The 13,745-nt window shown below is 39.1% G+C and overlaps 1 protein-coding gene across 5 annotated transcripts in view; it reads right to left on the bottom strand.

Annotated features, from left to right (window-relative positions):
• Positions 1-2,458: 2,458 nt before the first annotated feature.
• Positions 2,459-13,745, bottom strand: part of BMPR1A (bone morphogenetic protein receptor type 1A) — a 164,989-nt gene continuing 153,702 nt past the window's right edge. For all 5 annotated transcript variants that reach the window (XM_012472618.2, XM_064374415.1, XM_012472615.2 and 2 more), the window contains 5 exons: positions 12,387-12,579; positions 10,254-10,551; positions 8,065-8,240; positions 6,278-6,408; positions 2,459-6,191 (listed from right to left, as the gene is read on the bottom strand). In XM_012472618.2, coding sequence (XP_012328041.1) covers positions 6,066-6,191; positions 6,278-6,408; positions 8,065-8,240; positions 10,254-10,551; positions 12,387-12,579 — 924 coding nt within the window. In that variant the 3' untranslated portion in view covers positions 2,459-6,065. The remainder of the gene's footprint in view (positions 6,192-6,277; positions 6,409-8,064; positions 8,241-10,253; positions 10,552-12,386; positions 12,580-13,745) is intronic.

Here is a 13,745-nt window from a genome sequence, read left to right as displayed (position 1 = left end):
AGATGATGGTAACACTTCAAGCTTCCTGCATAATGTTTAGAATATGAGCCAGGCATGGTGGCATGCACCTGTGGTCCCAGCTAGTCAGGAGGCTGAGGTGGAAGGATGGCTTGAGACCGGGAGTTTGAGGCTACAGTGCACTATGATTGTGCCTCTCAACAGCCGCTGCACATTAGCCTGGGTGACAGTGTGAGACTCTTAAAAAAAAAAAAAAAAAAAAATTAGGGTATGAGCACTGAGGATGTAGGGAGATTGAGTAATCAGTGGATCATGTCCACCCAGTCAAGACTGTATGCTCCAAGGGTGGAGCCAAGGCTGTGTAGGAGCATGCACCTAACTTAATATAAGGATGACATGTCAGAAACGGTCAATACACTAGAATCAGCAGACAAATGTTTCTCCAAGTGAATGAAGACTTAATAACTGATATTAGTGTATGCTTGAAACACAAAGATTAAACCTATTCTGGAAGAACAAGGACTAGACAATTCTGTTTCTTAATGTCTGCTCTATTAATAATATTAAAGAAACCTTCGAATGGAGCAGTGGGACTAACAGATTGCTGGAAAGAATAAATGAATATATTTATTGTTTCCATAGACAGAAAGCAAGCTAGCAAGCATCCGCAGGTCCCAGAAATCACCGAGTCTTCTTTACCAGGCTGCATCAGAGCACCTGCGGTTATTCTGAGAAACTCATTGACACTGAACAGAGACTCCTGTCAGGCATCTGTAACAGGCTATCTCCAAACACGCATTTGAGGAATATTAACCTGTGCCACATCTTGTCTGTGATTTAACATGTTCAGTTCCCTAGGAAAAGGCGGCAGAAGACACTCTGCTGGGATGAATTCACATACACCTGAAAACAGACGGTGGGACTCAGCGCAGGTGGGGAAATGACCAGACAGAGGAAAGCTCTCCAAGGCTCCACTTCCCACTGCAGCAGGAGCACCTGAAGGCCAGGTAAATGCATCCCATCACTCTAGGCTCATGAACGCCAGCAGGAATGAAAATGAAAAGCTTTGTGGGCAGCAATATGGCAATGCTTTCCAAGAACCTTAGACTTTTCCCATCTTAAACAAAGATCTATTAAAAGTTCACTTTTAATAGAAATGTAATATAAGAAAATAAAGATTTATGTATAGGGATGTTCAATATCTATTTTTCAAAAACAATGAGAATAATCCAAACATTCAATAGGGGATTGAACACAGAAATGACTCCATGTACTTGGTTGAATGTTGTGCAGTCATTAAAAAAATGTTCTTAATGGCTATTTAATGGCATACTAGGATTTTAATATCACAAAAAATGCAACATAAGAAAGAATGAGGCCAGGTGAGGTGGCTCACTCCCGTAATCCCCACTGTGGGAGGCCAAGGCGGGTGGATCACTTGAGGTCAGGAGTTTGAGAACAGCCTGGCCAACATGATGAAACCCCATCTCTACTAAAATACAAAAATTAGCCGGGCATTGTGAGGCACGCCTGTAATCCCAGCTATGTGGGAGGCTGAGGCAGAATCGCTTGAACCTGGGAGTCAGAGGTTGCACTGAGGCAAGATCAGCCTGGGCGCCAGAGCAGGACTCTTGTCTCAAAAAAAAAGAATGAAAAGAAACACTCAAACGTACATGGTGGTAATGCCTGGCAATAGGATTTTGAGTGATTTTTATTTGCTTTATTCTTTCCTGTTTCCCAAATTTTCTGCCATGAGTATATGTTTTCATAATCAGAAAACATTTTGGTCGGGCACAGTGGCTCATGCCTGTAACCTCAGCACTTTGGGAGGCCGAGGCAGGTGGGTCACCTGAGGTCAGAAGTTCGAGACCAGACTGGCCAACATGGTGAAACCCTGTCTCTACTAAAAATACAAAAAATTAGCCAGGCGTGGTGGCAGACACCTATAGTTCCAGCTACTCAGGAGGCTGAGGCAGGAGAATAGCTTGAACCCGGGAGGTAAAGGTTGCAGTGAGCTGGTATCGTGCCGTTGCTCTCCAGCCTCAAGCAGTAAGGGCGAAACTCTCTCTCAAAAAAAAAAAAAAGAAAAAAAGAAAAAGAAAAAGAAAAATAAATGTTTTGTCTTTTTATTTTTATTCATTTTTTTTAAAGAGACGGGGTTCACTGTGTTAGCCAGGATGGTCTCAACCTCCTGACCTCATGATCCACCCGCCTCGGCCTCCCAAAATATTGGGATTACAGGCATGAGCCACAGCGCCTGGCCTTGTCTTGTTTTTCAACGGAAAAAACCCTGCAGTATAATACAGGTTTAAGAGTTCTCTATCTACACAAAGGCAAGTGTGTACCTACCTGTGCCCCATACTGGGTTTCTGGTAGCTGAAGTGCACATCTCAGGAACTTATGTATGTACACTAACTTACTTGTGATAAAAATCTCAACAAACGACTTCTGATGCACAATACCATCTGAGTGTAGCATCACAAAACACATCACTAAAGTGTACTAAAATAAGGTTATTTACTTAAAAATGATACATTGGACATAATCTGTATATAGAACAAAGCAAGTAATAGTAAACTTATTAAGGCACCTTTGAAACCAGATGCTATACAAAATACATTTAGTGTGTTACATATCAAAGACAAATCTGTATTTTTGGTGTTTTACAATTGCATGATAAAACTGCTTGCTTTTATCCTTCTTTCAATGCCTATGTACAGTTTTCCCTAATGAAGCTATAATATACAATATACACTACATTTTAGTTTTTAAATGGGTCAGGACAAAGGTCACTAAAAGGGCTTAAATAATTCCCTAGAAAGCAGACTACAGAGCATAAGCTAAAATTACAAGATTTAATCCTTTGCAAGAGTCATATTCACATACTTTCCTTATGGGACCATCATCACACGTGGCTTCACAGGATGCTGCGCTGGATTTTGGTTCTTATGAATGCGCCTCCTCCCTGCAGTTTCCACTGTGACTCTCACAGCAGCACTGAGGCAAGAGATGAGCTGTGGCACTGCTATTTTAATGCCTGACTCAAGTCAGTAATAAATACGACTATTTTAAACATTACGAGGGCTATCATAATTTTTTTGTTAAAATAAAAATCAGTATTTCTGCTGTTGAAATAATTTTAGATATTTAGAAACATTTCAAAACAACATCTACGTAAGTGTAAGTGAGTTTATAAAAGCTGCCCTGGAATAAATTATTCAATATCAACTTGGATCTTGGGCCAATTCAAAGATGCGTGACTCTTTAAAAACTATAGTGCATTTTTGTTCTAAACAGAACAAAGCATCTGAAAAAAAGTATTGATTGAGTAAATCAGAATCTGGTATGTTCTAGGAAAACATAATTTTAAAAAACTATAGGTCACTTTCTAAGTTTAGAAACATTTCTGGACACTGGAAAGGAAATGTAAAATAGTAAAACAACTTTTTCGTGAAAATACTTCCCAAGAAATCGGATTCAAGTTTTATACATCAGAAACTTGTTTGATAAGAAAGCACAGTAACAGCTTAGGATAAACAAACTGGAGCAAACCCTAATGTGTCTTTAATCCTAGAGCTCTTTGCCAGCATAAAGATAATTCACAAGGAGAACTCTCTTTAAGGGTTAACTGTTGCTGTTTATAGTCAGGTAGTCTGGGGTTTTTGTTTGCTTTTATATTTTAATGATTTAAAGAGATAGCTGAATGAAGCTACACATTTTAAAAACACTAAATTGCAAATGGGACCAAATAATGGCTTCCAGGGTTTTACAGATTTACTAACTATGGTACTACATAATACTTCTTGCTGGTCTATTCTTTAAATATTTCACTTACTCGATGAGCTTCAGATTTAAGAATAAGAGTGGAGAGACAAAAACTAAGTTTAATGCAACATTTTTAGATTTTTAAGATTCCAAAGATGGCAGATTTGCTTTTTAAAGAACATGTTATACCAGAAAATGTAGTTACTGAACAAGTTTCTAAGGTTAACTCTTTATATCACTTTTACTAGACCAAGTTAATTTTTTAAAACCGTAATAGAGGGCTCATATACTGGCTGTAATTTTTTGCTTCCACATACCATCTGAACATAATAAACTTTGCCTGTCATTATATATTTTATTAAGATAATTGATTTAAAGACTTACAGTATCAAGTCAAAAGTAAACCAAAGTTAGTTTTAAGTAATTTGGATGTTCTAAGTGTGATCAAATCACACAGTAACTTAAGATTAAAATATTTGTATTTCTCAGTATACATATGGGGAAAAACTCTGAAAAAGTGTTATTGGGTATTAGCCATATGCCAATTTATTTATCTTGATGAACACTTCAGACTTTAATTATGGTAGATGAAACTTATTAAAAAATGGTTAAGGCAAGTTTCAAATTTGTGAAATTTGATGTACATACAAATTTGTAAGTTTTAGCCTTAAATGAAAGTCAAATTTTGGTAATGGATGGACACATGCTAATTTCCTCCCATTTAATTTAAACCTTTTTAACTATGTTGTGATATAATCACATTTATGTTATAATCAAAGAAAATGATCTCACTTGATGTACCCATGAGTTGTATGCTCAGACTAGGAGATTAATATTTAAAAGGCATTACAGAAGTGTAATAAGTTCATGTAAACCAGAATTATTTCTTGAGATAACAAGGCATCTATAAAATATGTACCATTTTATTGAAGAACAGTTATACAGTGTAACTACAGATACTGACTAGATACTAAATATTTCTGCCTGATTTTTCATTGTCTTCACAAGTTAGGAAACAGAAATCAAAAAACAAAAAATCTCAAGACATTTAACAGTTGATAAATTTGTAACAGCTCTGACATGTGAATTTCTAATTAGAGAATCCTTTCATTTAGAAAAATTGAGATGATATTACCCTAATGAAGTTTTTGCCTGAAGTTAACAAAGTCCTGGATCTGATATATTACTTTGAATGCATTAATTCTCAAAATTCATATTTAGTTCTACTTTATAACATTCCTTCCCTTAAGGATGGGATGTGAGGTACACATGAGCTGGCTTCTACAGTATGAATCTATGTACATATATAAAGTATGGTTATAAAGGAGTGGGTGATTTGCAAATAAAGCACATTATACACAAAATATAAATAACTTCCCTTTTAAAAGTTACTGAGAATAAAGAATACAGAACACGGTTATAGGCACTTACATTGCTATCAAATGCAGGAATTCACTTCAATAAGAAGTGCTTTCTTTGTAAGCATGGTTCATGGCATTGGACGTTCCAACTTTGGAGAGGATGCTTTCCATGACAAAATAATAACTACAAAAAAAATGGTGGTAGAAGGAAAATAGTCCAAATTTATAGATGCTTTAAACTTCTTTTGGCCTTTGTATCCTTTCATGTTAAAAAATAAAGCTAGTGGGGAAGCTATCACTTGTAAGGTAAATGGCTTGTATGAGATTGGCGAATCTTGGTCAGATATTGCATTTTTAAAGCACAAAACCACCGGCCACCAATATCTTCCTGTGCATGCATATAAATTATTTTCTTCTAATTCAGATGGCAGCAGAGGAATCCTGGCGTGCATGTGCGTGCACACACACACATCATTAAGGAAGGCAGGACAAACTATCATAAACTGAGCAGTATCCCAAACACATCATCATCTATAGGCTGTTTTACAAAGGTAGAATACAAACGTGCTGAATGTCTCAGGTAGATGGCAAAGTCTGTTTCTCCATCTCTGCTGCACTCATTTATCTTCTTAAGGCTTTCACAGAAAGCACCGTTTTATGAACAGGCAATTCAGTACCCAGAGATTGACTGGAGACATTAATCAGGATTGAAGTCTTGATGCAGTTCATAAAAACCCATTTTTAAAAAGGCATCAAAAACCACATTTAAAAGCTGTCCATATATAAAGAATGAAGAAATATTTAGAAGTTCCCAGCTTGTATTCTAATAAGAGTACTGAAAGGTTTAATATTAGCAGCCTGTGAACACGTAGTGAAGAGTCAGAGAACCAAGTTAACATCCTTATTCCACTCTAATTCCATCCATTCTATGGGTAAAAACAGTTCTTGCAGTCTAGAGTTTTTCCTCCGATGGTTTAAACGTCAGATTTTTACATCTTGGGATTCAACCATCTTGGCAAGTGTCTTCTTGATTCTCAATGCTGTGAGTCTGGAGGCTGGATTGTGGGCCCAGCACTCTGACATTAGCTTCAAAACTGCTCGTAGACACTGAAAAGTAAAGAGAATGTAGTGAGCAGAGAATATCTTTGGTGGCATTTACCAATCACTTCTTCAGGGGACTGAGTTCCACTCACTTCATCACTGTTCCACCGATTAGACACAATTGGCCGCAAACGTTTGACACATACAACCTCACGCATATCTTCATATGACGGATCACTCGGTACCATGTTGTAATATGGCAATTGGTACTCTTCCACGATCCCTGTCAGGAAGAAAACATGGGCACAAAAATGATTGCTGGACAAAGTACACCAATCTATAAGGATCTCCTGCTAAACTATAGAACTAAAACAGATTCTTAGACAAAAAAAATAGACACGATGATTCACTCTTAATAGACGTATGTTTTCCTCTTATTTATGTCCAACTATTTCCCTACCTCCACTAGGGATGTCATCACATCTGTGATAGAGTCCATCAACAAAGGGCATTCCAATCTTACTTAAAAAAAATATGCAAGGCGAAATCAGCCATTTACCCTAAATAATAATCTAATTACTTGCTTACATGGTTGTTCTTACTAATGAATAGTTTTTATTATTTTGTTTCATTTTGTTTGGCAGTAGAAAGACTTATGAGGTGCAGATAAGCGTTCACACAGCAAGTCTGAAACCTTCCCTTAGGAAAGGCCAGCTTGCAAGATTTGGCCTTGGCCAGTGCCTGGGTATACGAATGGTAAACAGTTCCCTGCATGGATGTAAAACTTCCCCAAAACAGTGAGGGTGGCTCACCACTCCTGGGCTGCTTGTGCAAACAATGTGGTGTGTACTGCATGCCTGGTTTCTTTCTGGAATTCTGGTACATGTCAGGCAGAGGACGCCTATGTGACTACCCTCCAGTAAAGTTTCTGGGTGCCAAGTCTCTAAGGAGCTTTCCCAGATGAGAGAACACTTTGTATGTGCTCTCACAACTTGTGGGAGGAATGAAGCATGCCCTGACTCGACGGGGCAGGACTCTGGGAAGCCTTGCCTGGTTTTCTGACCTTGGCTGATTTTGATTTGTATCCTTTCACTGGGATAAATGTTAGCCATGGGGACAACCATATGCCAAGTCCTGAGCTCTTTCAAGTGAAATTGCACAACTTGAGGGCAGTCTTGGAGACTTTGACATATGTGACGTCTAAATTACGTAACTGCCAGCAATTGTACCCCTAGGTATACACCCAAAGAAAGGAAATCAGCAAACCGAAGAGATATCTGCACCCTCATGTTTGCTGCAGCACCGTCCACAAGATTTGGAAGCAACCTAAGTGACCATCAACAGATGAACAGATCAAGAAAATGTGGCACCTATACACAATGGAGTATTCAGCCATAAAAAAGAATGATATTCTGTCTTCTGCAATAACATGGATGGAACTGGAGGTCATTATTTGAAGTAAACTAAGCCAGGGACAGAAAGATAAACTTCACATGTTCTCACTTATTTGTGAGATCTAAAAATCAAAACAACTGAATTCATGGAGACAGAGAATAGAAGGATGGTTACCAGAGGTTGGGAAGGGTAGCAGGGGGCAGGAGGATGTTAAATTAGTACAAACAAAACAGAAGAATGAATGAGACCTGGTATTTGTAACAGTGGGGACTACAGTTAGTAATAACTTAATTGCACACTTTAAAATAACTCAAGGAGTATAACCGGTTGGTGAAACCAATGATAAATGTTTGACGGGACAGATACCCAATTCTCCATGATGTGATTATTACACATGGCATGCCTGTACCAAAGTATCTCCTTACCCCATAAATATATACACTTATTATGTGCCCACAAAAAATTAAAAAATAAATTATATAACTGGAGCTATTTTTTAAATGATGGGTAAATAAATATAATGAGAAACTACTCAAACTCCTACCTCCTGTGATACAACGACGAGCCATCTCCCAAATGATCAGGCCAAAGCTGTAGATGTCAGCCATGATGTAGGGCTGGAAGTGGTTTTTGTTCAGGCTTTCATCCAGTACTTCTGGAGCCATGTAGCGTTTGGTGCCCACCCTGGTATTTAAAGGTACATCAACTTCATTTGTGTCACTGAAACAAAAGAAAGCCAATGTCCAAGTTGAGGGCCAAGAGTAAAATAGTTGATCTTGTATTTTTGTCCCATTTTATAAAAGTTGTTCTTTCTCCTTGGGGCCAGATGTATTGTGGAATTTAGCATTTTTCAGATTTTCTTTGAATACATGCTACATACTACATGATCCTCAGCAGGGTTGGGGCAGCACTCTTAATCAAACTCAGTCCTCAGTACTCTGTCTGCAGCAAAACACTAAGTCCGATAGTCCTACTCAACCGGATAAAGACAATACACATCTCACATCCATTTAGGTGAGGTTTTGTCACCAAGTAAGTTTGATGCATCTCTAGGAAAGAGGACAACACTGAATATAAAATAAAGTAAGGCCAGGAGCGGTGGCTCATGCCTGTAATCTCAGTACTTTAGGAGGCCAAGGCGAGCAATCACCTGAGGTCAGGAGTTAAAGATCAGCCTGGCCAACATGGTGAAATCCCGTCTCTACTAAAAATACAAAAGTTAGCCGGGAGCAGTGGCACGTGACTGTAATTCCAGCTACTTGGGAGGCTGAAGCACGAAAATTACTTGAACCTGGGAGGCGGAGACTGCAGTGAGTCGAGACTGTACCACTGTACTCCAGCCTGGGGAACAGAGTGAGACTCTGTCTCAGGGGAAAAAAAAAAAAAAAAAAAAGATAATGTGTTAGATAATTATGTCTGAGAAGTAGTGAATATGGAAATAGAAGAGGAATTGTTTGCTTTCCCCACTCTCATATGATACACTCAGGCTTTGTGACACAGGATTACATTTTCTTCTTTATGGGTCCAGTCAACTTAGTTCTGCTGTTAGCAATGCTCACATGATCATATTGACAATCAGTAATAATTACTCTAAAGCACTGATCAATATAACATGTTGTATTTTCTTATAGCATCTGATAAATATCTGGGCCAACAAATACTAAACTGACTCAGAACACTGTAACAGATTTAAATGTCTCTTATAGTTGTTTTAAAGACTGGTACTTTTATGTTATGGCCTAAAATGAATTCTGAAATGTATAGCAGCCACTCCATTCTAGAGTTACAAGATTAAAATAGTTTCAGTGGTTTCCTAAAAATTTGTAATTTCTAATTCTAACACTTGTATTTGTTTAAAAATATTGACATTATCAAGTGGTGATAGAAAAATAACATCCTTATCTCCACTGCTTATGGGCGTGTAAACTGAGGCACACTCTTGAAAGAAATATGCAACACACCATAGTCTAATATGCACAAACTCGCTGCCTCAGCAGGCCTTTCTCTAGGAATCCATCATGAATAAATACTTGTACAAGTGCATAAGGATCGAATATATAATATATGGATTAAATACAACCATGTTCATTAAACTTTCTAATAATCAACTGAAGGCACCTTTAATGTTCATCAGTTGGGTCTTAAGAATAAACTACAGTATCTCCATATATGGAAAATTCTGCATCTGTTCAAAAGAATGAGGTAGATTTACATCAGCTGAAATAGAAGGATGGCTAAGACTATAAAACAGGAAACCTGGATGGGCGGGGTGGCTCACACCTGTAATCCCAGCCCTCTGGGAGGATTGCTTGAGCCTAGGAGTTTGAGACCAACCTGGGCAACACAGTGAGACCCCATCTCTGCAAAAAATAAAAACATTAGATGGGTGTGACAGTGCATGCCTGTAGTCCTAGCTACTCGGGAGGCTGAGGTAGGAGGATTCCTTAAACCCATGAGGTTGTAATGAGCTATGATTACAATATTGCTTTCCAGCCTGGGCAACTGCGTGAGACACCATCTCAAAAAACAAACAAACAAAAAGATATCAAGAATTCTGTATAGGGGTGGGAGGATGCAATTTTTTGTAAAAAGAACAAACCCCCAACTATATATTTATATAACTAAAAATGAGCATGTATACATTTTTAGAATTCCATTATCTTGAATACAAATAGGGAAATACCTTTTGGAGATCAAAATAGTTTCAAAACAGTAGGGTAAAGAACCACTCACCTGTTGAATTTAACAGCAAGGCCCAGGTCAGCAATACAGCAACTCCCATTTTTCTTGATGAGGATGTTTTTGCTCTTTAGGTCTCGATGAGCAATTGCAGGCTTTCCTTGGGTGCCATAAATTTCTGTGTGCAGGTGGCACAGACCACAAGCAGCTGAATAAGCCAATTTGAGCAGGGCTCTAGTGTCCAGTGTAGCACATTTCAGGAAGTCATAGAGAGATCCATTTTCATGGTAATCAGTAATCAAATAGAGCTGAGTCCAGGAACCTGTACCTTTAATGTCTGCCGCTATGAAACCTGTCCAGTTGATGAGTTTAAAAGGTCAGTTAACATCAGAGATGGCCAGGGAAAAGTAATGCTCATTCTGGATACTGAGAACAACTTAGGTATCATGTGCAGATAATGAAACTTTAATTTGCCTGACATCAAGTCATGAATATGTCACTAAAAAATTTTATTTCTACCATTTACACATATAATTGTACTTCTATAATAAATTTATAAATCTTAATAGTCACGAAAGTGATAATATGACTAAGAAAAAGATCACATATGCTGGGCATGGTGGCTCATGCCTGTAATCACAGCACTTTGGGAGACTGAGGCAGGCAGATCACTTGAGGTCAGGAGTTCAAGACCAGCCTGGCCAACATGGCAAAACCCCGTCTCTACTAAAAATACAAAAATTAGATGGGTGTGATGGCATGTGCCTGAAGTCCCAGCTACTCAGGAGGCTGAGGCAGGAGAATCACTTGAACCCAGGAGGTGAAGGTTACAGTGAGCTGAGATACAGCCACTGCACTCTGGCCTGGGCAACAGAGCAAGTCTCTTATCTCAAAAAAAAAAAAAAAAAAAAAAAAATCACATATACAAATAACCTGGAAAATATCATCAATCTACATGATTCTCTAGTGGAAAAGGCTCTCAACTTCAAAGCAAAAAGTAGACACTTTAATAAAGTTAAGAATGTTTGACCAAGAGTTAGCTCCTAATTAAGCCAACTCCCATCTGCCCATCAGTGAGTCATCACAGCTGCCTTTTCAGTCTGGCTCATTAACTGCCAGGTCCACGGTCCTGCTCTCTTTTCCTTTCTCTCTTACCCTCTTCCCTCCAGAAAAAGATCAGTTAGTGCTATGCCCTGAGCTGAGCTGAATAGTGCTCCCCAACAAAATTCAAGTCTAAAATCCATGTTACCTATAAATGTGACCTTATTTGGAAAGAGGGTCTTTGCAGATGTAATCAAGTTAAGATGACCCATACAGAATTAGGGTGAGCCCGAATTCAGTGGCTGGTGATGTTATAAGGTGGAAATATGGACCCAGGCACCCAAGGGAGGCCACCTGATGACAGAAATGGAGACTAGAGTATTGTCTATAATCAGCCAAGGAACACCAAAAATTCCTGGCAACCACTGGTAGCCAGAAGAGGCAAGGAAGCTTCCACTCTAGAGTCTTCAGAGACAGAATGGTTCTGACAACACCTTGGTTTTAAACTTCTAGCCTCGAAAACCGTGAGTTTTGGTTGTTGAAACCACCTACTTTGTGGTTAATTGATACAGCAGCTGTAGGAAACTAATACAATTGTCTGCTTGGCAATGTGCTATGCACTCTCCAAATTAAAGGTAGGAAAACAGGAGATGAAGGGAAAAGAAAACTCAGGATAGCCAGATCGGTTTATGCACCTGACTGATTGGCTCATACCTACATTACTTTGCTATTGTGTAAATATGGAGATTGGGGGGGAACACACATTAAACACAGAACATACAATGAAGCAGCATGTTGGACTGTTGAGGTTATGAAAGGCAAAAGGCATATATGTTAATGTTACCCTAGATCACTGCTTAAATTATCTATAAAAGACTGGGTTTTCATTACTATGGGAGTAAGTCTAATAAACTAGTATTATTTTCCATTTGAAACTCACTACTGTTTCTTCAGCTGGTTAGTAAAGAAAATGCTTGGTTGGCATTCCAGACTGTGTTGTATATAAATCGTGTATTCTACTGGGCTTCCTTTAGCCAAATGCATATAGTTGAGCTCACACATGTTTTCAAAGCACATATGGAGGCTTCCACCTGCATCCCACTAGCCTTGTCAAACATGAAATTGACTGAATCAGTGTGTACCTACCAAGTATGTTTTCATGGCGCATTAGCACAGTTTGGTAGATTTCTGTTTCTCGAAACCAGCTGGCTTCTTCAGTGGTAAAAAATACTTTGACAGCCACTTTTTCGCCACGCCATTTACCCATCCATACTTCTCCATATCGGCCTTTACCAACTTGCCGGACCATCTGAATCTGTTTGGCAATAGTTCGCTGAACCTTTTTAGAAAAAAGTAAAATGTTTGAGCTCTTGATGAATGAAACCCATTAAGACTGGCAAAGGAGTAAGTTCATCTCATCAAAAAGCATGGTGTACCCAACCAACTCCAATTAAAAACTTATAAGGTACTTTTTTTTTTTTTTTTGAGATGGAGTCTTACTCTATTGCCCAGGCTGGAGTGTAGTGGTGCAATCTTGGCTCACTGCAACCTCCGCCTTCTGGGTTCAAGTGATTCTTCTGCCTCAGCCTCCCAAGTAGCTGGGATTACAGGTACCCACCACCATGCCTGGCTAATTTTTTTTGTATTTTTAGTAGAAATGGAGTTTTGCCATGTTGGCCAGGCTGGTCTTGAACTCCTGACCTCATGTGATCTGCCTGCCTCGGCCTCCTAAAGTGCTGGGATTACAGGCATGAGCCACCATGCCTGGCCATAATGTACTTTAAAGCATGAAATAAGGTACTGTGAAATTATAAACAGGTTATTCAATGTGGCTGACTATTTGCAAAAATGGTGATAATAATTCCCCTCCCACTGCACACAGCCATAGGTAGTCTTGGCCCACAGACTCAGGGCTTAGGTCACATGACTTGCTTTGGATAACAGAATAGCAAACACGATGCAAGAAAAGACCTGACAAATGTTTGTGCACTGGGGCTTGCCCTTTCCTGCCGCTCTGGGAACCCTGTGACCAACAAATAATGGCAGCGTGAACTGCTGGCCATGCGTGTAAACTGTACCACCTAGCTCTAGCTGAGCAAGTCCAACAAATGAACTGCCCTGCAGACTCACAGACTTATGAGAAATAATGTTTGTTGCTTCAAGGCACTAAGTTTGGGGTAGTTTGTTATGCAGCGAAGTCCAAACGACAGTTAAAGATCTTAAAAATTCGGCCGGGCGTAGTGGCTCACGCCTGTAATCCAAGAACTTTGGAGGCCAAGGCGGGCGGATCACCTGAGGTCGGGAGTTCAAGACCAGCCTGACCAACATGGTGAAAGCCCGTCTGTATTTAAAAAAAAAAAAAAAAAAAAGATCTTAAAAATTCCATCTATAGGACTCCACATGATCTGGCCTGGCCCCATTATTTCCTGTGACCACCTACCTGTAAACCTCTTGTTTGACTATCTCAACTTTCAGAATTCATTCAAGCTTATTCCTGCCTCCATG

Source organism: Aotus nancymaae, unplaced genomic scaffold, assembly GCF_030222135.1.
Source record: "Aotus nancymaae isolate 86718 unplaced genomic scaffold, 86718_ANA_hifiasm-v0.15.2.pri h1tg000010l, whole genome shotgun sequence".
Lineage (NCBI taxonomy): Eukaryota > Metazoa > Chordata > Mammalia > Primates > Aotidae > Aotus > Aotus nancymaae.
The sequence above is the reverse complement of the archived record's forward strand: the minus strand, read 5'-3'. Positions and strand labels throughout refer to the sequence as shown.